General features: G+C 44.1%; 1 protein-coding gene across 3 annotated transcripts in view; it reads left to right on the top strand.

Moving 5' to 3' along the window:
- Positions 1–989: 989 nt before the first annotated feature.
- RTN4 (reticulon 4) overlaps positions 990–26988 on the top strand; it is a 61025-nt gene continuing 35026 nt past the window's right edge. The window contains exons 1-3 of one of the 3 annotated variants that reach the window (XM_090049538.1): positions 990–1530; positions 22468–22524; positions 23265–25721. In XM_090049538.1, the coding sequence (XP_089905664.1) occupies positions 1089–1530; positions 22468–22524; positions 23265–25721 (2956 nt within the window). In that variant the 5' untranslated portion in view covers positions 990–1088. The remainder of the gene's footprint in view (positions 1531–22467; positions 22525–23264; positions 25722–26988) is intronic. The other 2 variants (XM_090049545.1, XM_090049550.1) reach the window with 2 other exon arrangements.

Here is a 26988-nt window from a genome sequence, read left to right as displayed (position 1 = left end):
GCTGGGGGTCATGGTGACTGCCTGCAGGTAGCAGTGGAGGGTGTGGGGGGCTAACTATGTATCTTTGTGAGGGTACTAGCCACTCCCATGTTTGTGGTTTTCCCCTATGGTAGCAGTGGCAGCAGTGAGCAGGGAGGTCCCGCAGGTGGCCATGGTGGTGGTGAGTGCCTGCAGATGGTGCTGGCAGTGTTGTGGGGGAAGGGGGTGGCAAGCCGTGACTGCCTGGAGGTGCTGCCGGTAGTGTTGGCAGTACTTCTCTCAGGGGCTGCACATGACCGGTGTGCACCCCCTATGCGTTGCCAGTGCTGCTCAACCCTCTCTCCAGGGTGGGGTGCCAGGGGAGTAGCACAGGATGAATCCCAGCTGCTGAGGGCATGTGCTGGGTGGCACACTGCCAGGACAAGCACCCACAGATCAAGCGTTTTCAGTGCAGGCATCTGAATCCCAAGAGCTTTGCACTTGAGCCTGCTAGTGTGATGCCTAACAATGGATTTGGGGGGTATGTGAAGTCCCAGAGTGACAGCTTGGGTGGGCAGATGCTTGTGGGTTGTAGCGCCATCATAGTGTCTAGAAGGATCGAGTTCTGCCTGCTCAATACATGTGTTTCTTGCTCAGTCACTATGATTTGGAACTAGTTTGACCTGGAGCGCTAAATATATTAATAACTCCCCCCCTCAAAAAACCCACCGCGGGAGGAAGAAGTGGCCACGGGTGGGGACCCGGGCAGGGCCCGCGGCCTCCGGCTTTCAGCTGTGTCACTCGGCGCCTGACTCATCCCCATTGTCGGGCGGGGCCTCCCGCAGCACCGCGGCTGCCGCCCGCGCTGTCTGCTCCCGCGCCCCCCGCATTCGGCCCCAATTCCCCCGCCCCCCGCTGCATTATTCATGAGGCGGCGGCGGCGCCCGCTCATTGGCTGCGGGGGCGGGGCCTGGTGGCTCCTCGCGCTCCCATTGGCTGCCCGCGCCTTCCGTCTCCCTGACAAAGGGCCCCCCTCAGCCGATTGTGACTCAACAGGGCGTGGAACGCGCGCACAGCGGCAGCGGCAGCGGCAGCTGCAGCTCCGGCCCGGCAGCGCCCATTGTCCCGACATGGACGAGCCGGAGCAGTCACTGCTCGTGTCGTCGTCCGCAGCCGCGGCCCCGGCGCCGCCGCGCTTCCAGTACCAGTTCGTGCGGGAGCCCGAGGCGGGCGGGCGCGGCGACGGCGCCGACGAGGACGAGGAGGACGAAGAGGAGGAGGAGGACGAGGACTTCGACGAGCAGTTGGAGGTGATGGAGCGACGCCCGGCGCCCGCTGTAGCCGCCGCGCCCCCGGCCCCCGCGCCGCAGCGCCTGGAGCTGGGCGGCGGCGAGCAGCCCCAGCGCCCCGCCGCGCCCGAGCCGCCGCCACCGCCGCCGCGCCCCGGCTCCCCCGCCGGCCTCGGCTCCTCTTCCTCCTCCTCCGCCGCCTCCACGCCGTCGCCCGAGCCCGCGCGGCCCGCGCCGCTGCCCCCCGCGCCCCGCCGCCGGGGCCCGTCCTCTGCCGCCGCCGGTGAGTGCCGCGGCCGCGCCCTTTGTCTGCAGCGCCCGGCGCCGCCCGCCCATTGTCGCCCGCCCGGCGCGCCTCCCGGCCACGCCCCGGGGCCTCCCGGGGAAGGGGCGTCCCCTCTGCGCAACCCGCCTGCGGCCTCTGCGAGGCGCGGGGATGCGCAGGAGGCTTGCACCCGGGTGCTGCGCCCGCAGCGGGGAGGGGCCGGCCCCTGCGGGCCGCCGCTGGGATTTGGAGGCCTCAAACCGACAGGGCGGCCGTTCCCCAGCTGGGGGGGGGCCCGCATGGGCTCCCAGCGTTGTCAACTGGCATGATTTTTGGCGGTGGCCTTAAAGTCTACGCCTTGGGAATGTGAAAACGTGTGTGTGTGTGTGTGTGTGTGTGTGCGCGCGCGTGTGTGTGCTGAGTCTTTCGTATGGTAAAGTTTTCCACTTAGCATAGATGTATAGATCGATATCTCTCTCTCTCTCTCTCAGAGGGAGAAGGAGATCTATATCTCTGAGAGAGAGATGCTCAGCCTTTCACATTCCAGAAGCGTAGGCTTTAAGAATAAATACCAGAAATTGTTATAGTTGGCAGCACTGAGGTCGCAGTTTCAGTGTGTGGGGGTTGGAGGTGAGGAAATGGGGCTATAACTGGGGTTTTGCTGAGGAAATGGGAGAGGCACTGGCATAAGAGCTTAAATGACCAGGGGTATGGCTTCAGAGCTCTTGGTTAGAGGCAGCATTTGGAGGAGCCTCTGGCCGTTAGGCGTGGTGGGCGCTGGTTCAGCACCGCTAATGGAGGAAGTGTGCTGCCTGCTGAGCCACCAGAATTGCTGCTGGTATGCTGAAATTTTCTACGGGGATCTCTAGTGTGAGCATGGCTCTTCATAATGGGGGGTTGCTGTTCTGTTTTAGCCCCTGTCCTAATCAACTTGAAATACTGATCTTAGTCAAAGAAGCCACTTAAGGCAGCTGGAACCAGAAAAATGAGGAAGTCTAGATGCAGGTTCCCTCCCCCACCCCAGCTTCCTTAGCCCTGCCATAGCACGTGTGCCAAAGACGTACAACTGTGCAGCAACATCGGTGCATAAAGGGTGTGATTAAAATGGCTGGATGTAATTGGTGAGATTCCTGCCTTCAACAAGTGTTTGTTTTTCTAGTCAAGGTCCATTTTAGTTTTCCTGAGTCTTGCAGCTCATTTAAGTTGTGCATTTAGCAGATTTGCTGTTTCATCAGGTAGCTGTAGCCTCTCTAGTCAGTGTTGGTTCTTTACATAGCAACAGTTGTATGTTTCTAAGGTTGAAAAGAATACTGCTTCCTATTTTCCCATTCCAGTTGGATGAAATCATGGGATTTTAAAACCATGAAAACTTACAAGGGAGTCTGGAAGAGGTGGGGGAGGGGTGCTGTGTGCTGGCTGGGTAGAAATTTTTGCCTGGGCAAGTGAGTTGAACAGAATAAGAGAAGAGCTTGAGCAGAATGACACAACAAAGGAAAGGAGTGGGCCAAGTGCAGCTGCTCCTTTAACTAGAGGGAAAGAGCAGAGTCCATGGAGCTGTTCCATGTGTTGTTTTATTGTTCCCCACAAGGGGAAAGCAGGAATAGGAGTAATTTCATAGCTGTTGCTTCCTTTTCAGAGTAGCCACAACATATAATACAGGCTGTTAGGTGCAGGAGGAGAGGGTCACGGGATCAGAGAGGGTCCAGTAACTGATGTGTTTTTCAGTGAGGATCTGTTGCAGAATTTCACTCGGAATGGACAGAATTTAGTGAAGCCTGAATTTAGTGAAGCTTGGATAAGACTGACAGCATTGCTGATTCCTTGTAGGGCTGGCATCTTTGGTAAGTGTGGCTTATAGATGAAAGGGTTAAAAGTGCAAATAGAATTGAACTTTCCCTAAATTTCTCACCCTTTCTGGTAGGCATAGACCTTGGATTAGCAGGTGCTGGGGAAATATTTCAAATCCCAGGATCTGAAATTGCTTCTAATGTAAAAATAAAATGAGCATACCCTTAACTAAGGAAATAGTGTTTAGACACATGCTTAGTTAAACAGCACCTGAGTACTTCAGTTCTTTTGGGTGGAAGAGTATTTTAAGTTTTATAGCGTATTGCTTTTGAAATTCCAGGTGTTTTTTGAAGCTGGCGCGTAGGAGTTAGTGTTGGAACTATTCATCCCAATCGGTATGTTTAGTTTAGCTTTTTATTGTGTCATTTTTGGGTTTGGTATGAAATGGTGTTATACCCTACCCTGAGGCATATAGGAGAGTAAAGAAATAACATGATATGCATCTGTACCAGTTCAGCCTCTTTTGGAGTCTTATAGTTGCTTACCTTCTGCTTCCTTATATAGGTTTAAGATACGAGTGGAGATTTTTATGGTTGTGATCTAGAAGTTTAAAATGTGCAGTATTTTGGTCAGAAGTCTTCTACAGTGAGATTTACTGGTGTGTTTTAGTCTTGAACGTGTTCAAAGTCATATATAAAATAGCAAAAAATGGGGTGGTATTGCTTCTAGCAAGCATACGTACAGTGAGCTGTTAAACAAAGAATACTGTTTGTGTGTTAAGTTTTTGGAATGATGAAGATGTATGAACTACTATATTCCCTTAGGCTGTATTATTTGCCCTACATTATTTTAAATATACAGAGAGAGAGTTTAAAATATGATACCTTTTTAGTGTAAATTTTTGAGATTTCCAAATATTTTTAGATTTTTCTAAATATTTGTACTGATAGTGTTTTAATTGGGTGTGTTGAGCATTAACAGCTTACTTTCTTATTGAATATAAATATTGTTGAAGCCATTGTGTGACTTGACAGCAGAATATTAGCTACTCCGCAGACGCTTCTTTGTAAGCTGTTGGTGAGGCAAAAGGGCGACAGGTACTTCTATGAACTGCAGTCCTCTGAAAATTACCGTAACTTCTCACGTACTTCATGCCCCAGAGTACAGTATACAACTTATTTTTGAAAGGCTGAATGGAGAAAATAGATTTTTCTTCGTAGTAACTGAGTAACTGCAGCTGAAAGTCAAGTCTGCTCACTGTCCTGTGAGTTGCCTGCAATTGTATGTTCACTTTTGCCTGTAACTGGCAGAAACTGTTCTTACTGTATTTCTTGCATATAATGCACATTACAATTTCCAGCAGCTGTTTTTTAGGAAAAGTGTGTTTTGTGTGCAAGAAAGTATTGTAATCTGTATATCTTTCATGGTTGTATCGCTGATGGGTCATAGTCATCCTGTGAGTGACGGGTATTCCAGCTTTTCCTCTACCTCAGTCTTTTCCAGCTGAGGTCCCAGACTTCGGCAGAAATCCTGGTTATTACTGTACTAAAGAATTGCCCGTCAAGAATGATGGGGGGATATAAGGGGGGCGGAGACAGAGTGCCACCACTCTGCACGGCCGCTGCCTCCCGGGAGCAGGGGGAGAAGCTTGCTCCGTCATCCCCACTGTCCCTCTCTGCCAGCACCCCATACTGCCACTACCTCCAAGGAACGGGGGTAGGGGGCAAGGCCAGCAGCTCTGGCCTCACTCCCCCTGCTATCGTGGCAGCACTCCATGGAGCACTCTGGTTGTTTCAGTAAGCATTGATTGGTTGTCTCCACAGCCAATCACAGAGTGCTCCGTGACTGTTATGGATGGACTAAGCCTATATATAACCTCATTAAATACATTGTGGGCATGTCTACACATGCAGTAATATGCTGTAATTGTGGTGAATTAAGTTTAGTACTTGTAATAACAGGTACTAACTTCATGTGCTGTAATTGGCACTGCTGCACAGTAGTGCTGTGACATGTTTTTTAAATGATGCTAATGTATAGTAGACTAATTTTACCGCACCTTAGTGCATTAACACGGCTTTTGCCATGATGCACTAATGTGCAATAGAATTAGTCTGCTGTGCTTCTAGTGTCTTGTTTAGACGTACCCTACCTGTCGCTAAACTGCTGCCAAAAGCAGCATGTGCTCAATAATGGAAACCGAGTATGAAATTGATTAAATGCAGCTAACACTGAGCATGACTCTAAAACACATGGCTAACGTTTGGCAAATATACTTATGGGAACCTACCACAAGAATAGGTTAGTGTAGCCCAGCTGAGTAAGATATGTGGTAGTGTCTGTTGTGTTCAGTCCCCTTTAGTGTCAATACTTTTTCAAGTCTCTCAGGACCAAAACTAAGGTCTGTACCACTGCAAATCTAAGCCTTACCTATTGAACCATGCCACGCTTCAGAATGAGTTATCTTGTCCTGGTCACTAGGAATAATGGTAACAAATTGTTGAAGAGAAGGTTTAGGCTGGACATCAGGAGACATTACTTTACAGTTGGGGCTGCGGAGCTCTGGAATGGACTCCCAAGTGAGGTGGTGCTCTCTCCTACCTTGGGGGTCTTCAAGAGGAGGCTGGACAGATATTTGGCTAGGGTGATATGACCCCGGTACCCATTCCTCCCCGGGGCAGGGGGTCGGACCTGATGATCTGTGTAGGTCCCTTCTGACCCTAAGCACTATAATACTATGACACCCTGTCATCACTGTAAAAAATACTCCTTTCAAGAGTTAGGGAGATTAGGAGTTCAGTACTTATGACCAAGAATCTTGGTTTTCTCTGATTTTTAAAAAATCACAAATTCTCTGATTTAAACCCCTCCAAACCCGTTATTAAAATTTAAAAGCCCTCTGCCCCTCATCCCTGCTGGAGGGAGGCTCCCAGGGCTATGGAGGCAGGGCCCCAAGTCAGCAGCTCCCTGCCCCCAACAGCAGGCAGCTGCAGCAGAAGCAGCATGGAACAGGCTCCCCCACTGTTGCTGCCTGCTTGGGTGGGGGCGGGGGTGGGGCTGGCTCCCCCCACAGCCCTGCTGGAGTTCCCCCTAGCCCTGTGCAAGCCCCACTTACCTTGGGCTCGAAGAATGAATAATGAAGCTGAGTGGAGTGGAGCTGTGGCTGACTGCCTCAGGCCCTGCCCTTCCCCCTTCCCCTCCAGGCAGGGTTTGGGGTTTCCCTCCCTGTTGCCAAATAGCTCTTGCAGGCTGGAGCTCAACCAGCCTGCAGAGCTCTTTGCAAAAGCAGGGAATCCATGGGTTTCTCTGCTAAAAGGAGAAATCGACTTTTTAAAATCAGAGAAAATGGGGAAATCTGTGGTTTTTCTCTGTTTTTTCCATGGGAAATGGAAAATCAGGATCCCTGCTTATGATCAGTGTTCTCCTACTGCCTCATAGAGTTGCTGGCTCTGTATCAAGTTCATTTGCAGTGGCTGGTCTATTACTGGGTTAGCAATATCTCTGTCAGCAAAAATGGTCAAGTCCTTAGGAAGGATTTTTCAGGTTAAGGAGGGCCAGTCTGCTGTCTATGGCATGGCTGCATGAAATTGTGCATTGAGGGAGCAAGTTCTGAAAAATCTTCAATTTATAAAATTCTGTGTATTGCTAAAATATTGGGTTTGCATTCAGTCATATGTCATATGAGTGCTGGATTCACAAAAGATGTGACTCTGAGCTCTCGGTTTGAAAAGCCTGTTCTCTAGCACATACTTTGTGATTCTTAACCAGGGTGCATTGAGGTCCTTTCAGGGGTGCTACATAATGTTAGTACTGTTAGGTGTGCCATTGTGATTTCACAAAATAAACCTAGATTTCAAACATGAATCTACAGCGTCAAAACATTCTACCCTGTCATGGCCTTTCTGAGTTGTTTATAGCCAAAGAATTGCTCTATTCATTTGTTTTTTGATTACAGGAAAAATGAGACTGGGGTGGGGTGTGTTGAGTCTTAAAAAGGTTGAGAATCAGTGCTTTAAAGATTTAGTGTGTCTTCTAACTCTGGATGTCATTTTTTTTCTGTATTAGTATTGGTCTCATTGTGGTGTGCTTGAAGGTTGAGGGGTCTACTTGCTGCTGGCAAGGAAGGGAGTGCATAATAAGCAGATCTGCAATGTGCTGTAGGCATGTTTATTCTGCTGCTGCAGCTGCTCCCTGTTATGTCCAGTTCCCAGGAGTCTGAGAGACTTCTTCACTGAGATTCCTTCCAGGTGACACGCTATGGTATCACTGCTAAACAGCCCTTGCTGAACTTACCATGGTTCCTTCTCTTCAAAAAGCTGAGGCATAGTTGTGAGTAGTTTCAGTGTTATGGTTTCTTCCTCTGATTCCCTAGCAATTACAGTTCCTCTTTACTATGAAAGTGGGAAGCTATGTGTCGATGTTTGCTAAATCTGTTTGTTTAAAAAACCCAACAAAAAACAAACCCTAGGGAATTGGCAGACAGAAACTGATGTTTTTGGCATGCCATGGCACATTCCATTCATTCAAAACCCTGAAAAGAATGGAAATCAAGGGAGCTACATTTGTACCCTTTTCCCCCTCTTTGTTGTCTTGGCCAGTATTGATGTAAAGTAGCTCAGCATTTCATTGGGCTTTCACTTCCATGTAAAAGACATAACAAGAACTAACGTGTCTTCCAGATCCATTGGTTTCATCCTGAGACTACCTTAACAGGAATCCAAGCAAGATGTGTTACAAAAGCATTTAACATGGGTTTCAACCCTAGCATTTAATTCCCACTGATTATATCTTCTCAACAGTAACTTCTCAACTAAGAAGGTTAGAAAGTTTTAGTTTCTGAAAGAAAGATTCAGCACTCCCTTTGCATTAACAGACCCAAATAATCAGAGAGACCCTGTGGATATGGACTTTAAATGTCAGTTCTGTGTAAGTGTCTGTTGTCCATCATGGAGCATCTCAGCAAATACTGTTTTTCTAATGTTGTTGTGGCTCAGTGACCAATATTTATATCTCTCTCTCCAAAAGTTTGCCTAGAGACGCATCCATTCAAAATTTCCACAGTGAATGTGCCAGTCCCACTTCGGGAAACTGCTTAGCTCAAGCATAAATTGTGTGCTGACGAAATCCTGAAATAATAAAGGTCATTTGATCTGTCTAGAAACATGCTTAATACACTTAACTTGTATAAGTCAAATTGTTTTATATCAATGAGTTATAAAAGCTATTTATTTAGATAATATTTAGTCACTGCATAGTTTCATTAGCTGAAAATAGCCACAATACTCCAAACCTTTCTCGAGCCAAAAAAACCAAAGTAATCCATCAGAATTTGGTTATTTATTCTTTTGCCTCATGTAGGCCCCAGATAAACAGAGGCTGAGATCTTCAGTACAAGCAAATGAGGAAAATCAAGCAACTGTCAAACTGTAATATAAATGAAAGAAAACCAGCTGTTGAGGGGATAAACCAAAAAATGCACTTGACCATCTGTTTTTTATTTAAAATTTTTGTTAATAATCTGAAATAGGAAAGTTTTCTACCAAGGTTCTTAGACCCTACATGATATATGTAGGTCTTATCAGCTGTGGTTATGCCAGCAGGAATACAGCTATTCTAGACCACCAGCCATCGAACAGAACACAGATATAGTTCTTCAGTAGCATGACTTCGGAATAAAAGTGAGTGCGTTGAACACTTGCCTTGATAGAACCATTACAGTAGCAATAGAAGAATTTTAATGGATTTATTAATATTGTATGGAGGCTGAAATAATCTATTGATATCAAAATGGTTTAACTTTCTCAAGTGAAATAACCAGTTTTCTGCATAGCTGTCAGAATACCAGGCCTTAATTAAAGGTAATAGTGACTTAATTTCTTTTTAAATTGGGATTGTGCTCTGTGTTGCTTTCTGGTGCATGGAAGGCCCGGAAAGATTTTTGTTTTTTCTTTTCCCCAGTCCCAGCTGTTTACTAATATTAGATGTGTCAAAGTCTGTCTTCTCAGGCTTTTGCCGCAGACAGGGCCATCCTGGGGGGCGTGAATTAGAGTGGCTGGCTCAGGGCCCCCCCCCGCCCGCCCTTTGTGCGGGCCCCGCAGACAGTGCCATACAGGTCATGCCACGCACTGCTGCTGCTGAGTGCCGCCGGCTCTGCCATGGGTGCTGAGTTCTACCAGCACAGGCTGATATGCCCCGGGCTCTGTACACTCCTAGGGACAGCTCTGGCTGCAGGACTTTTTTGGGTCTTAGATGTGAATTGTAAAGGCTTTGCACATTAACTGATGAAGCAAGATGGTTGACTCAAAAAAAAAAAAGTATTGGGAAAAATGTATTACTTAAATTCTAATATCTTCCTATAAATTTTAGTTGAGTTAAATGTAAACAATCATACTTTCTTAAAGTCTGACTGAATTGTCCTTTTCGAACAATTTTTAGTCTTGTGACGTCAGAACCTGACGGTCTAGTCTCTGGAGTCTCCCCCGCCCTGAAAAAAAATCAATCTCTTAAGTTGAACAAGCAAAACTCATGTATCTTGGTCAATCATTCAGGCCATGAGGACATATAAAGAAGCTTGAGGTATACTAGGGATGCACCAATAGTGATTTTTGGGGGCTGATACCAATAGCCAACTTTTAAGGAAGCATATTGGCCAATACTGATCTGATTTCTGATGCATAGATTCATAGATGCTAGGGTCAGAGGGGACTTCAGCAGTTCATTGAGTCTGACCCCCTGCATAGGCAGGAAAGAGTGCTGGGGTTAGATGACCCCAGCCAGATGCTTATCCAGCCTTCTCTTGAACACCCCCGAGGTAGGGGAGAGCACCACCTCCCTTGGAAGCCCATTCCAAATCTTGGCCACCCTTACCACAAAGTTTTTCCTGATATCTAGCCTAAATCTGCTCTCTGTTCCTTGTTACCCCATTTGACCATTGTTCTGTGTTACCCCCAAGAGGCACCCTGGTGAACAGCAGATCAAGGCCCCTGTGGTGAGTGGGTCGAAGCCGTGGCTTGTCTGGGGGGTGTGGGGATAACTCCTGCCACTGCACACACCCCAGCAGTGTGTGTGTGTGGCATATGCCCTTGGATTTGCATCGCGGGGGGCTGTAGCTGTGATCTGGGGCTGAGGCTGCACCGAGCTCATCCTGGTGCGTGGGGCTGTGCTTGGGGGTTATGCTTGGGGCTGTGCTCGGAGTGGGGGGCAGCGATGCTGGGAGTGGGGTTATGGGGTGCTGCAGCCACCCCAGATCTTGCTGTGGCCCCCTCCCAGCGCTGTTGCCAGCCCCAAGTGCAGCCTTGAGCGCAGCCCCCATGCAGAGGGTGTGCAGGCCCAAGTGTGGCCTTTCAGCCCCGAGCATAGTCCACATGCTCCAAGAAGAGCCTGGTGCAGCCCCAGCCTACAGCTGCAGTCATGTCTTCCTCCTCCTCCACCTGTGCAGATCCAGGGGCACCCCCCCACGTTCCCATGTTGCATGCAGCGGCAGGAGGCCCCCCCCCGTGGGCTCCCCGCCCTCCTTGGATGAGCTGCAGCTCTCCCCTGCCCTGCCTTGGCTAGGCAGCCCCAGCCCCATTCCCTCCCTTGCTGCGGGGGGGGGGGGGGGGAGGGGGTGGTGTTGATCTGCCCCCCGCCCCCCAACCCCTTCCCTCCCTACTCCCTGTCCACCGCAACAGACTTGCCAGGTGCATGCAGGGCTATGCCTCTTTCTGTGTACGTGATGCCCTGCAGCCAAATTATTGGCCACGTCAGGCTGATTTTTCCGATGCATCAGTCCGATATCGGATTGGCACAGATTTAACGAAAATTGACTGTATTGGTATATGTCTATAAAAGACACTGGAAAAATGAGGCTGGTAACAGTGAAAGGACTTTATCGGTGCAAGTTGGAACTAATTAATGCAGCAGCATGAGACTTCTGAACACTTAAAGGGGAAAATGTCAGGATAGAGTGGAAACATTATACAAGGATGTTTCAGCTTTAGTCTGCATTTTCTCTAAACGATGCCTCTATGTGCATATGTCCATTACTGCGCTTAACAAATGCTAGTAACTTGATTATATTTGCTTAATTTGAGATTACTTGATTAATTGAGTAAATCAGATGCATTGATTTACTTTTGTTTTAAAAGCTGTAATTTCTTAGGTCAAAGGCTCAGCACCCAAGGTAATGTTTTGTCAGGGGATATTGGAAGAAATTGGTAGCGTTTACTCTGTTCTGCTGAACTGTGTTTTAGCCAATAAGTTATATTGTTTTCAGTCATACTACAATTAATCTAAATATTACTTAATTTGTATCTTGGGGAGGGTTGGAAAAATCTGTATCTCCTAAAAAAAAAAAAAACCCCCTCAACGAGTAATCTGTTTTAGTAAATCACTTGATTAGAGCAATCTCTGTGTTTAATGACTGATTATTTTTGAATGGTGGCATGAAGATCACCAGTGTTTGGAGGAATTTTGGAAGTAAGTTTTTAAGTTCAAGGGTGGCCAAACTTCCTAACCCATCTAGCCACAAATCAAAATCCTGACGTGGCTGAAAGCCACAGAACAGAAAAAATTTTGAGGTGAGACTGCCCCAGAATTACTTACCTGTACACAGTTCCCCACCAAAAATAATGCGTCATTAAATAAAAATAGTAAGGCATAAAAAATATTCTGTTTCTCTATGTACATTTTACTACTACTCTTTTAGGAGCCCCATTTAAACTCCCTAGGAGCTACATGTGGCTTGAGTGCTGCGGTTTGGTCACCCCAAGTACAGTTCTTTTGTGGAGTATTGTTTCTCTTCAATGCTGAAACTTAAGGGTGGCATAGTTACCTGGGATACCAGGTTGGATTTGGACTGGGGCTCCTTGTGAGCTGGATCCAGCCCAGGGAATGATGGTAGTGTCATGGGATCTAGTGACTGGGGAGGTGGCTAGGGGACTGGTGGTGGGTGAGCCAAACTTGCTACCAATAGCTATAGCCAGTATGAGGAAAAGGAGCCAAACTCTGTGGCAGGATACCGCCCCTCCCTCCCAATTTTCCAGTAGCTCAGTGGGCTGGGTAGAGTGGCTTCACTGGCCGGATCTGGGCCACAGGCCATGTTTGATGCCCTTGGCATAGCTCCATGGTTAAGCAGTATGCATTTAAAAAAAATGGTATACTTACAGAACAATGCTGCTTAGCCACTGGGTCACAGGCTAGGTTTGGCCCCCTGGGTTTTATCATCTGGCCTGTGAGGCTCTCCACAGGTCTGAAAATTTGACAACAGGGTAGTGATTGCCACTCCCCTGCTGCCAAACTTCCAGACCATGGGGAACCCTGCAGCAGATAGCATGGCTCTGCACATAGGGCCAGGTGCACACGGTGGTGCAGGGGTGACCCCAGTGCACAGATTAGCCCCGTACCACTCAGCTGGTCTGTGGGACCAAAAGGTTGGACACCATTGTTTTAAAACATTTTACTAATGTCTTTTATATAAGCAGATGGTGCTAAGCAAGTGAATGCCTGGATTTCAGATCTCTTACGTGCTTTGTTTTAATGAGATCTAATGATAGTTTACTTGGTGTGGCTTAATAAAGTTGTCCCTAGTTGTGAATAGTTTTTCAGTATGGCAGATGCAATTCAATCTGCTTGTATCTGTGTTTGAAAACTATTCTGCACTGTTCTACTCCTGACTGCTTTGATGTTCTTCTAATTGATTGTTAGTACAGTTAGCAACTTCCAGATGCTACAATCTGAATAGGAAATAGACTCACTCAATTGCTTTGCTAACTCTTCCCTGATTGCATTACATTTTCAACAGAATGATGTTTTGTTGGCATACATGACATGAATTGCACTAATGCTAGGCTCTGTACCACCTCTTTAGGCCAGTGATTCTCCAACCATTTTAGATTTGGGATACCTTTCCATAACTTTTTGAACTTGGCAGCGCTTCAATTAAGACCCACTATTTTGCTGTCCCACATTGTTCTCAGCCAGGGATCTGCTGCAACCATGGCCAGGTGAAAATGTCCCATGTGTCTTGTGCACAGCTAGGCTGGGAAGAGCTGTAGCATGTTCATACATTCCTGCCTCCATTAGGGTTATTTAGTAAACCTCAGGGCCCTGGTTGAGAGCCACTATCTCAGGTGTTTCACAATACACAATGCAGGTTTGCAAGAGACTTTATGGCTTATTAAATTTAATTTCCTGCAACTGCAGATAATATTATGATACAGCTCCTTTTAGGAGCATATTAGGTTCCATCTTAAAGCTGGACAGATTCTGTTGTGTTGCTCTCTGCCCATCTCATTTGTGCTGGATGACTTTTTTTTTTTTTCTAGAATTTCACTTTTTTCTAATGATTAGAGACCTTGTCACGTATAACTGACCAGATGCAAACTTAGGTTATATGTTCCAGTGTGAAAATCATCCTTTAACCGAAAGATCTTTCTTCCTTTTAGTGTTCATCTTCCAGTACAGCTATTCCTTGTCAGCCTTTGTTTTTGCCAGTGTTAAAAACAAAATAAAACAAACAAACAGTCATGCCGCCCCCCCCGCCCCATGAGCTCTTTCAGTCTCCTCCCTCTCCTAATAATGCCTGGAAAATGTTAGATATTTCCTGCCTCTGCTAGCCACACTACATCTGATACATGCTTGGATCACACATGCTATTTTAAATGGATGCGTCAATCAAGTGACTCATGCCCATTCTGCAATTGGTTAAAATTTTTAGGGCTTTATCTTTCTTGGTCTCCTCCAACTAATCTGAGTGGTGTTTCTTAACTGTTTTGAGTGCCAAGTCCATAACCCCAGGGTGGCTTCCTCACAGGGAGATTTTTATTACCACATAATGATAATTTAGACCAGGGGTGTCAAACATGTAGCCTCTGGGTCGTGGACCAACCCCACGTGCTGCATGTGGCATTGGTTGAGGTGCTGGATGCAGGGTGTACAGCTGGTTCAGCCCCATGCTCTGCATGCAGCATGTACCAGCCATGCTTGGGGCCTTACCATACACATGGCACAGGGGGCCAGTATGGGGAGTACTGCATTTGGCACCCTGCTGGACAGGACTTGTGTGCTGGCTTTGGCATGCACTATCTGGGGCAAGATCTGGACCAGCCCCGGAACCAGCATGCAGGGCTGATCCAGTGTGGGTGCTGGGTCCAGCCTGTACAGCACGTGCAATGCAAGCGGTGGAGCAGGGCCAGTGTGGGCTGGACTGACTGCTTGTGCTCGCCATGGCACAGAGGGTCACCATGGGGTATGCGCTGCATGCAGTGCTCTACTGGCTTGTATCTGCACACTGGCTCTGGTGTGTGGTTCCTATTTGGCTCACAAACCAGTCCAGTGACTGTGAGCCAGGTGAGTTTGAAACCCCTGGGTTGGATGATAGTTACTAAATCTTTTATGAAGACAACACATACTTGGTATATGTTGGGGGCCTGCTTTTTCAATTTTGGCACCATGTTTCAATTAATTTAGACATCCTAGTTAGACATGATAAGGACAGTGTGGCCTAATAGCCAATACGTATTTTTGATCCACGTGTTAGGAGTCCATGTCCTTTTGTTTCCTGCGGGTTTCCTATTCCTAGATAGCTTCTTTGAGATGAGAAATAGACTAATAGATTAATGGAGCTCACAGAACTCCAAGCACTAAGAACAAATTATGCTGGATTACTCTTCTCTTTCCCTATTTAAAAATAATAGTTTAGAGCTATTGCATAGTGCCTGGGATTGGAAATTAGAAAGTAGCATATGGAAACTTTCTCTAAACTGTTTGTTTGGATCATACTCACAACTTGGTGACAAAATTTGATGTTTGGTTTATATGAATGAATAGGTAGTCACAGTTCAATCCCTAATGTATTGATGTTTGCACAAACATGGCTATAATTGGTGTCCCTTTTGTCAGTCTTGGAGTAGTAAAGGAAAGTAGGAGCACAGGGCCTGAACTAGTGTATTAAGTATTTGTCCTGGCTTTGGTTCATGGCACTGTGATAAAGAAATCTTGTAATGGTGCTCTCTATGCTGCTTTTACTTTATGGTTTAATCAGATAAAATGGAGCTACAATTCTTAGTGCTATCATGTCAGACTTCATATTTTATAGACCAGATTGGAGGATTCCCTGTTCCCAAAGGAAGAAATGTTGTTTCTGAGGAAACCAAACCCTCTATACAAACTTGATATTGAAAAGAATCTGGTTTGGATTCTTTGAATAGAGATTTCTATTTAGCCACATGGATATAGGCTCATTGGTGGCAAAGCTAGAGATCTCTTTACAGAGATCTTAGGTGGGATAACTTTTTTTTTTTAATTGTATCAAGAATAAGCGGGTGGAAATTAGGAGGTCCACTGAGATTTGTTTTCCTATTATATTGTTATCCTAGCTTTCTCGATTTCGATGGTGAAATGGAATCTGTTGAGATTTAAACTGATAGACTCGTCCCAATTTAGTTGCTGTCAAGTTGTTGGGATCTAGAGCTTTTAAATGATAAGTTTCACTAAATACAACTACAGTTAAGAGAGAAATAAAATCTTCCTGCATTTTTGCAGTCATTCCTTAACGTATTGAAACTGGAAGTATGTTCTTGCAATGTGCTATATTTTCTGTTTGGTAGTCATAGTAATTAGTGATCATGTAATAGGATGTAATTTAAATGTATTTTGTTTAGGGAACTGACAGATTATAGTATTTTTGTCATGACATTCTTTCGGGACATGGGCTTTTTCACTCTGTTCATTAAGAGATGATGGATAATTTTTTGAAATCCAGTGCATCCCATTGTCAACACTGACACTGAAAGTCAGTAGGATTTGGGTTTCTAAGTATCTTATGTCTTTTAAATTGTGTTGGTGTCAGTTATTGCTGCTAGGTCCAAGAACATTATATTGTTACACAGGATCTGTGTTCTACCATTGGTGATGCATAGAGGATGCACATGCATCCTCTGGAAGCGCCATCTGCTTTTGCCTCTGGCTTGGTGATTGGCTACTGGGGGATCCCCTCCCTCCGTTGGCAATTTGGTGCCCCCCCCCGACTCAGGAGGCATCAGTTGCCCATGCGGTTCTACAATACTTTTTTTTAATTTTAATTTTTAAACTGTAGTTACCCGATGAGGTTGAAGATGGACTTCAAAATTTAGTGTGTGGGGGGGGAGGGGGGAACATCAGAAATAGTATTTCAGTCAGTCTTTTCAGTAAGCATCCTAATACCTACACTTCCTGGAGAAGAACTTGAATAGATTTTTATATCGGCTCCATAATATTAGGGCTTCTGCACACAATTTTTACATAAAACATTTATTACAGCTTTCATTCTTTGGGAACCTGATTTCAGTATTGCTGTGTACATTTTTTGCCTCGCGTTATTTTTTATTAAACTTTTTTATTAACTATAGGTTCATAGCAGTAAATGGTTCACAAATATAAAAGCAGAAACAATTCCTGTCCTACTTATTTGGGAGAACACTTTTCCTTCCAAAGGCCATGCTTAGATCAACTAGGTTCCAGAAGCCTTTTTTTATGTCAAGTGTGTGTGTGTGGTTGGGTGTTGTTTTTTTTGAAACAGAAAAATATTCTCTACAGTAAAAAGACCCCTAAAGCAGATTCTTTTTTCAGAAAACAGTGATGCTTTTATACAGACCCAGTTATTCTTATAAGCCCCAGCTGTTCAGAGCTGTCAGACTATCTCCATAAAGAATATGGCTCCAGGTATTGCAGCAGGTAACGTAGTAGAAAACCTTTCAGAAAATGGATGTATAACAAATACAATAAGGGCTAAATCATGAAATCTCATCAATGATAGCAAACCAACCTGTTAAATTTTGTGTTTCTTTCTAGAGATTTTGTGAGCTTCAAGACGCATTGTAATTCAGAAAGCATAGTAGGAATTAACTATATCCTAGATGAAGCGTAATTCTTTTTTATTAGATTAAATAAATTATGATTTGTAATGACTTCAGTAAAAATACCAAACTTCTTAAATACAGTTTTGTTTTTTTCTCCCCCCTCCATATTTTGCTATACATCTCTGACCGAGAAAAGGCATTTTGAAATGTACTAATGTATTTGTTTAATTCTTCAAATAGTTTAAAGCTATGCATTTAGTTTCTAAACACTAGTTAAATGCATTTTCGAGGATAGACTCACTGGCAATTACTGGCTGGGTGGTGGAGGGATGGAGGAAGAAACAGTCGCCACCTAGTGGTACGTAGCTAGAGAAAGGACATCTTTGTAATCTTTCACTGGACTAGTATGTTTGTGCTAATATAGATTCTTTTGTGTATCGATTTAAACAGTGCAACTAATGAAGAAGTATTTGAAGGAGAGAAATGGTGGCTACATAATTTTATTTCCCCCCTCTCTAGGGGTAGATTAGCTTTTGTAGGAAAGAATAGAGCTGTAGGGATTTTTTTTTTTCTTCTAACAGGAAGTACGTTTACACTCCCAGAAGTATTACTTAAGTGCTATCACTACCTTGCAGTTGCCTGGCTTGAACCCGTCTTTAAAATACTGTTTTATGCACGGGATCTAGGAATATAAATGCTTCTAGGTTTGAGCCTGTCATACCAGAGGAAAGTAAAAGTAGCAGGGAGAATGTCTGCTCTTACTTGTCAGTAGTGGTCTCTTTCCTGTTTGTGTCCATTGATCAGTGCTTCTCAACCTTTTCAGATTCAGGACAGCCTTCCATAACTTTTCTGAATTTGGCAGAATCCCACTTGAGAGCCACTGTTGTGCTTCCTCATCTTAACTTCTTGGTCCTCAACTAAGTTAATCTTGCTGCCACGGCCAGTTGGAATTGCCCCATGCGTCTTGTGTACAGCCAGATTGGGAAAGGCTGTGGAAGGAGCATGTGCTTTAGGGTTATTTGTAGAGGTGCATTGATTCCTTAGTATCTTTACCCCTTTTGGTTCCACAGCAAGATGTCTTTTATTTATGATTGTGCTGTCTAGGATAGCTTCTATGATGTAGGATGTACCATGAAGATCTCTGAATGACAAATTAAAAATGAAGTAGTAAAAAAAATCCTATCTAATTCTGTTTTATGTGTTGAGTGTATCACACAGCTTTCTTTCTTGGAGAATTAACATACATTTTTTGGTTTTAACAAAGTTCTCATTTATGTCTTTCTTTCATCTTTTTCAAAGCAAGTAATTTTGCAAAGATACAGTCATCAAAGTGTCAACAGAAGTGCTGATTGTATGCAAACATAGCTGTTCAGAAATTTTTCCAAGTGAATAATGGCAACAACAGAGGTGACTAGTCTTTCCTTCCCTTCCACTCCATTTATACAATTTTGTGCCATGGGTTGCCAACCCCCGTTCTACATCTGCCAGAACATGGCACATGAAGCCATTTTGCTCAGCATGCCACATCTGCGCTGGGCCCTGGCAGCCGTGGTTGCATGTGCTTCCAACGTGGACATCTGGGAAGGGGCCAGGGGCTGGTGGTAGGGCTCCGGACCCCGGTGAAGCTGTTTTTAGCCTGCCCACCACTTGCTGCGGCTCCACATAGCCTGGGTTGGTTGTGGCAGGCAGCTGGGACACTACAAACAGCTACACCAGATTCCGGCAGCAGTGGCTGCATGCACACCTTGGTGGACAGCAGGGATGGGGCCAGTGTTGCACTGGGACGGGTCCCTTCCTGCCTGTGGACCCGGAGGCATCTGCCACTGCCACGGAGCCTAGCTGGAGCCCCAGAGCCTGATGCAGTTGTTTGCAGCCTCCTGGCTGCCTGCTACAGCCAGCCCAGGCTCTGGGCAGCTGCAGTAGGCAGTGGGTGGGCTGCAAACAGCTGAACTGGGGTCTGGAGGCCCAACACTAGCTCTAGCTGTGGCAGATACGTGTGTGCCTTGGCAGGCTGCACAAGGAAAGGAGCCGGGGCAATGCAACCCCAGCTCAGCCCCTGAGGCATGCATGCACCTGCCTTTGGCAATGAGGATTGGGCCTCTGGCATGTGGGTTGAGGTTGGGGTGTTTTTGGCACTCTGCCCAAAGAAGTTGCCAACCCTGTTGTAGAATGTGATCTAATGAGGGACATTTTAAATGTTGATGTAACATTTTATTAATGAAATAACTTATTCTTCTCTGACCTGGCCAACATATAAGAGCTAATATTGCTCCTTTTTTCCACATTCTTTAATATTTTAATGAAAAATATTTAACTCCACCAACATTGTTATTTGAATTATAGCAGTGCCAAGAGCTGTGGAGTATATGCTATACGGAAGCCTGGTTCTACTTTATGCTGGTTTCCAACGTCAGTATCTTCATTGCTTACACAAAATGGGAAGTTAAAAAAAACAAACCTAAATCAGGTTTTCTATGTTAGCAAAATTTCATTCTGCTCAGTACAATATTTTGATCTGGAAGTCTTGCATCAAAGAATCTGATTTGTTTCAGTGTATTCATTCAGTTGTGTAAAAGGCATTTACTGTGTTTACTCAAATATAAGACACAGTTTCTCCCCCGCCTGCCTTCCCCCATCAGTTGGGTAAGAAAGCTTCTTGTCTTACATTTGCATACAAGGAAACTTTACTAAATACATTGTCCATCATTAAACTGCTGCCAAAAGCAGCATGTGCTCCGTAATGGAAACTAACTGTCAAGTTGATTAAATGCAGCCAACACTGAGCATGACTATAAAACATGTGGCCCATCTTGGGCAAACATACTTATATATATTAGTCCAGCCTACCTGGCTGGACTCATTTGAGTCCAGTTTTTCTCCCACCCAGGCAAGGGGTTGGACTTGAAGATCTACAAGGTTCCTTCTGACCCTACTTCTGTGATTCTGTGAACACAGTCGTTCCAAAAGCCACATTGAGTTCTGCCTTCTCGGTCATTCTAGGTGCCATGTATAGTGCTACAACCCTTGAACATCCTCTGTCCTGGGCTTTCACCCTGGGACTTTAGGTACTCCCAAATCCATTGGCAGGCATACTACATGCAGGCCCAAACCCAGAGATCTTGGGATTCCAATGCTTCCACTTGACTTTAGCCAAAAGGCTCATGGGAAATTACCACAAGCATAGCTTAGCACAGCTGAACCAAGTAAAATATATGGTAATACCTATTGTGCTCAGTCTCCTTTTGGCACTGACTCTTTTCCAAGTTATGGTGAGCCACTACCCTGAATACATTTTTACTTTCTTTTCATTTCCATAGCCTTTCTTTCCCATTTCCAGTGGTTCCTGTTTCTTCACCAGCCTGGGCCCTAAACAGTTTTCCCAGAATCCTTTTGTTGCCCCATTGCTCAGCCTGTTGCATATGATTAGTGTGACCTCACACTCCGTTAGGTAGAGCCAGGCTAGGTTGCCGTGCGCCTCATCTGCTTATCAATTTTTGGAAAATCCCAGGATTTGTAACAAGACCACCCAGTTCCAGCCCTGAGTGGGGGACTAATTTAGTGCATGGGATGGGGGGGCGGGGTTACCCCTGTCCTTCCCCCCCCTCCCCCCAAAGGGTATCTCAAGTACACATGCAGTGCTGAGCTGTGGGGTCACCATGTCTTGAAACATTGCCTGCGGGGGCCCTGCCCAGTTAACTGCATGGTAGCCTTTTGGTTTTGGTCTTGTCATGCATAGTTTGTACTCTATGTAAGCAGGTGCCACAGTGCTGCTTAAAAGTGTTTATGGAGTAGCTGTGCTAAAACTTGGAGCCGTTTCAAAAAAGATGAAATACATCAATTCTGGATGAACTAAGTCTATGGATACCTGCAGTAATTTGCCTATATGTCAAAGTTAGTATTTTCAAATTTTCCCCTTCCTTCCTTCCTTCCATGTGCTCAGGGAGAGCAGGCAGTAAGGGGGTGAAGGGGCTGCAGGGGGAAGAATTTGGACAGAGGGCAAAGGGGCCAGTTGCCCCCTCTCTTCCTCTCCCCGGTTTTATTTTTCCTGCTGTAAGCGGTGGAAGAGGACAAATTCAAAACCAACCTCCAATAATTAAATTCTATATCTGGAAAATAATAACAAATATACATACATTTTTTCCATATAATGGAATGTAATTGTCTTATTTAAGTAAATATTCCTGTATGTGGTTTGTAATGTAAAACGGCCTCCTTTAAATTAAAGCTAGTGGAAGTGTTTCCTGTCCTTTATTGCATTCTGACAGAAATTGGAGATCCAGGGTAGCAGTTGCCTTTTTACTAGTGGGACCCAACTTTCAAAATGTCTCTGGACCTTTATGTCCCTTTGTCATCAAAGTTTAATTTAGAAGGCAGTGCAGATGGTACCTTTTTAAAAATTAATTTGTTCAGGCGTATACTTTTCATAGGCTACAGGTTTCTGTCAGAGGTTATGAATGGACTTGCAGAGGGAGAGACACTAAATAGCAAGGAATAACATACTATGGTGTACACAGTCCAGTTTAATCTGTGGATCATGATTTGAGAACTTTCGGTTTAGCTTTTCCATTTGTAAAACTTGATTTTTGGGGTTATTCGCAAAAGAAAGGGAATATGCAATTTACTATATTTTTAAAGAGACTCATTCAGTTTCCTAACAATTCATTTGGGAATTTATTTAGTAGTGTTGTAAATGGCAGCTAAGATTACTTTAGGTAGCTGTAACAACAAATATATATTTATTTATATCTTGTACAGTTTGACATCATTGTGGCTAGCTGCATTTTTACAAATGGAAGTTGGTCTAGCAACATGGGGGGGGGTGCGCATTTTAAATAAGGCAAACAGTATGGCATTACTATCACGAATGGCAACCAAAAGTGGAGTTTAGTGCCTGGAAGCACTTCCCCATCCCCCTTTGTTTTCTAAACACATTCTCAAGTTGAAAGCATCTTTCATTTTTCTTATGCTTGGGTTACTGTTCTGAGACCTTTGGGCAAACTGAATAAATGTAAGGATGACACATCAGTGTCAGCTCTAGATGACTTATTCTTAGTGCTACAATTTAATTGGAACTGTAGTAAAGAAGTTTGGACCAAAATTAAACTTGCTGCATACAGATTTTCCTTTTGGTTCCTAGCTTAGGGGACGGGGAAGTTTTGTCTTTAGTGACCTCATCATAAAGTGGAGATTGTTAATAATTGGGTGATTCTCTCATTTCTCTGGTTTGTCTAGTCCTGTGACTTTTGATGTGGGTGTACATGCTGATTGTCAACTGAATACTTGCTTGCTTTCTTCCCTTTCTAAACTACCTAATCTTTATTTCTGCTGAGGTTGTTTGTTTGTTTTTCAGATGAGACCCTTTTTGCTCTTCCTGCTGCATCTGAGCCTCTGATATACTCCTCTGCAGGCAAGTTCTTTCTGCTAGCCTTTTGTCTGAGTACATTCTGCGCTTCAGCTTCCATCTCATTAACACCTTCCCTCTAGCTTCCATTAACTCAGATTAGTTTGGGTCCAAGTATAGCATTTATCTTCTAAATTTTAAAGCTTGTGATTTTTGTTTGCTTAAGATTCAATAGACTCTACAGAAGCAAACACAACTTGTAAACAAGTATAGCTTTCTGTGAGTTCTAGGATCTTAATGCAGGGTAATGTTTGGTACTGTTAACATTTTAAAGTATAGTTGCTCTTAATGCTTAGTAGAAAGACTTAATCCATAATAACTTTCTGCAGTATTTTGCATCAATAGATTCTCTATCTATAATGGATATAGAATGACCTTTCATTTTATACTCTGGTCACTAACTTCCCTTGTAAAAGGGGAAAAAATACAGATGGTTTCCTCCCCCCTGCACCTGGTTAAATGCCTGATGTTCTTGTGTGATCTGTTCTTCTATGGCCTGTTGGGCTTTACTGTAATCTTTGCACTGCACAAAGTTGCTGCTTCTTTAACATTTGCCCACTTCTCTGCTAGGAGAGGTGAAGCAGAATAACACTTTTTAACCCATATCTTTAAACAGACAGTAGTAGTTAGGCTAGTATTTAGAGGAATCTTTAACAACTAACATTATTTGAACCTGTCATAAAGTTTGTATTAACTTTTTAAGAACACTTGCATTCTCTAACTTTCCTTTCTGTCCATGGTCACAGAAAAAGTTATGGACTTGCAGGAGAAGCCAGGTAGCATTGTGTCGTCTGGTCAAGAGGATTTTACTGCTGTCCCGCTTGATACTGCTGCTTCTCTTCCTTCCTTCTCTCCTTTCTCAGCTGATCCTTTTAAAGAGCATGCAACCTTTGATATGTTATCAGAGGGATTATCTGCAAGAACCATTTACAAAGAAAAGGGAAGTGATATATATAAAGAAACTACAGAAAATGCAAGAAATCCATTTCTCATAGAGAAAAACTTAAGAGAAGCCCCAGAGATGGAATACTCAGAAATGAAATCTCCTCCATCCACTAAAGTTGAAGCAACCATTGTCTCCCAGACTAAGGAAGAAATGCTGCTAGAAAATGGTAAAGAAATATATAGCCTAGGAAAAATCACTGCACAGCAGCAGGATGTGTCTCCAGAAGCCCATATGGAATTGTTTGAAAAGCATGATGAAAAGGAGTCTTCTAAGAAAGTGAAATATGATATTGATGATGGTGGTGAAAAGGTGGCTTTGAAAGAAGACACTCCTTCAAGGGAACAATATGTAGATTTCAAACCATATGAACCAATATGGGAAGTAAAAGATACTTGTCACGGAGTTAGCAGCTTGAAAGAGGCTGTAATAAGTGAGGTAGACTGCAAATTAGAAAGCAGCCTAGACGAGAGATTTGATACAGATAAGATGGTGACAATACAGAAAGATTATGAAAAGGAGAGTGAAGGCAGTAATGAAGATCTTTCTTTCCCAAGCACCCCAGAAGCTATAAAGGGATTGTCACAGACTTACATTACGTGTGCTAAACTTGAACCAACCGTAACATCTGAGGACAATATAGTCAAATCTCTTTCTTTGTTGGAGGATGATGCTTCAGAAAACAAAACCGATGAGAAAAAAATAGCAGAAATGAAAGTCCAGACATGGATAGAACGTGATTTTAAATTAGTAGGCAGGCAGGAAGTTCTAGAAGCTGACTATGCTAAAACAGATGCTTTATCAAATATATCGTCTGATAATGCAGCAAATGTGCCTGAAGGTCTAACTCCAGACTTAGTGCAAGAAGCGTATGAGAGTGAAATGCATGATGCAACATGTACAAAACTTGCTTATGAAACTAAGATAGATTTAGTTCAAACATCCGAGTCCTTACAAGAGCCTTTGAATCCTGTAGTACAGCTCTGTCCCTCATTTGAAGGACCTGAAACTGCTCCATCACCAGTCTTGCCTGATATTGTCATGGAAGCCCCATCAAACACTGGAGCTGCTTCTGCAGATGCTATTGCTGTACAGCTTGAAGCCTCCCCATTAGAAACTTTTACTTCTGTGGCTAGTTACGATAATGTGAAACAAGTGTCTGAGAAACCTCCACTGTACCAAGAGGAACTGAATATATCATTAAAAGAGGCTCCAGGAATAAAGGAGGAAGCTGCATTCAAAGAACCTGATCATAAGAATAGGGCTGTTACTGAAGAAATAGAGACTCCTTATATATCTATTGCATGTGATTTAATTAAAGAAACAAAGGTCTCTAGTGAATCTCCTTCACCGATCTTTTCAGATTATTCGGAGACACTGATAGAATGTGTTTCACGGGATGTGCCTGAACATAAAGAGCCTGTTGAAAAATTTTCACCTCAGCCTGAAAACTATGACTTGCTTGGCAATCAGCCAACACCTGATTTTCCTCAGAAAGAAAATGAAGTTCCACCATCTCTTACTGCGACAAGTAAATCAGTCGAAAACACTGGGAAGATTGGAACGGATCATGGAAGTATGGAGGAACTTAAGGAGCTGCTGCCTTCTACAGCCAAGCCCTACCTGGAATCTTTCCGACCCGAATTGGCTTTTTCCAGAATGCCGGCTCCAGTGCCTGTAGAGGCGGCTTCCATGGAAATAGACAAGAAGGAAAAAATTTCCCTTCAGATGGAAGATCTGAATGCTGTTGCCTATTCAGCTGAAATGCATATTGCTGAGGAGTCCAAAATTGGAGACAAAGTTCTTTTACCCACAGAGTCCTCTCTAGTCCAAGTGACAGAGGACTTTGTGACATTGGTCACCACTGAATCCACTCCTAAACTGGTGACAGAAGTCTTTGATAAAGAAATACTGTACAAAGATGAGAGTAAAGAGATGACTAATGGGATCAAAGATGAGCTGAGGCAGTTGCCTTGCCCAGAACTACCCCATGATCTATCTTTAAAGAATGTAAAAGTGAAAGCAGAAGAAAATGTTCATGTCTTGGAAAAACCTTCAGAGGCTGTGAACAGAGAAGAGCTTGAAATATCCAAGGTGTCCTTGCTACCTGCAGATGTTTCACCTTTGTCTGCTGAAAAAGAGGTAGTTAGTATAGTAAAACCTGAAGCTCTTGAGAAAGCAGTGGAGAGAGAAGTTCCATCTGGTAAAGAAAAGGAGAAAACTCCTGCTATATTTTCAGCAAAGCTGAGTAAATCCTCAGGTAATCTCCATATACTGTCTTGCATCTTGTTCCTCAGCAGTTTCTTTAGCTGAATTTAAGCATATTATGATTTGTTTCTTTTGAAGTAGATCACTGTATACATTTCATTATGTAACACTTTGGGTGCTGCCGGCCTATTCTGACTACCAGTACTTTTTACTTGCATACCAGCCACACAGCATGGATTTCTTCTCTCATCTTCCTCCTGGTGCTTTCTTGATACAGAATTTTATGCTAAGCTAAGAGAACAGTTTAATGCTTATTTCAAATTCCTCTGTAGTCCTCTATTTAAAAGGGAAAAAAAAGAAACCCATGACATCAGAAGCTGTGCAACCTAGCTGTTAATTGGGTGTCCCCGTGGTTTTAAGCTGTTTTCAACTAGGTGCTTGTGCAAAGCCATATTATTGTAAGACTGAGCTGTGGAAGGTTGGAGTTGGAGTGATATAACCATCATGGTCCAGGAATTGAGAGGCCAGGATTTTTGTGGGTGGTGATTTTAATAATTAGACCAACAGCATGGTTGGGATAAACTTATTTGAGCTTTCAAATGAGATGCATTCATCAGGTCTGAGGAAAGAAGCAGGCACAACAATGATTAAAAACGACGTGGAGGACTATGAAACTGGAGAAGAAACAAATTTCCAGGGGTAACAGAGGGTATATTTAATCTATTTTGTGTCCAAGTTTTTTGTTTTGTTTTGAATTCCAAGTGCTTTTATTTCTTATACAGAGTTCGTTGGAGATCTTTAGTCTTCTGAGTGCTATCTCTTCTGTCACTGCATATAAAGCTTATAACCAGAAAAGACTGGGAGGCTCTTAGGTCTCCATTGGCCTAGACGTACATCAGGGAGTTTAACATTTAGGTTCCTGGAAAAAGCTGAGCATCAAGAAGAGGTTCTGTGACCTTTAAAATCCCTTTACTCAATACAGGTATATTGAGGACTTGTATTTCTTCTCCAGATAGTCCGCTCTGCTGAACTCCAGCATAGCATTTGCTGTCCAGTTATACTCTTAAAAAAGAGCAGAAGGGTTAAAGGTAGGTCTTTTAGCCATTTTGCTTCTTATACATGCTGCTCTCAATTTTATGCCACAGTCAGTTGCACCTAATTTGTAAAGTGCAGTAAAGCTGTGCTTGGCTTCCTGCCTCCCACTGCCTGTGCCTGTGTTGGAAAGGTTCCTGTGAATTATACATAAGCCTGTCACTTAGAGGAAAACTACTTCTAGCGTGGGCAGTCTGTCCTTAGCTTTCAGTTTTGGTATTAATGCG

This window comes from Crocodylus siamensis, chromosome 1 (genome assembly GCF_052110815.1).
Source record: "Crocodylus siamensis isolate JL-2025a chromosome 1, ASM5211081v1, whole genome shotgun sequence".
NCBI classification, from domain to species: Eukaryota; Metazoa; Chordata; order Crocodylia; family Crocodylidae; genus Crocodylus; species Crocodylus siamensis.
The sequence above is the reverse complement of the archived record's forward strand: the minus strand, read 5'-3'. Positions and strand labels throughout refer to the sequence as shown.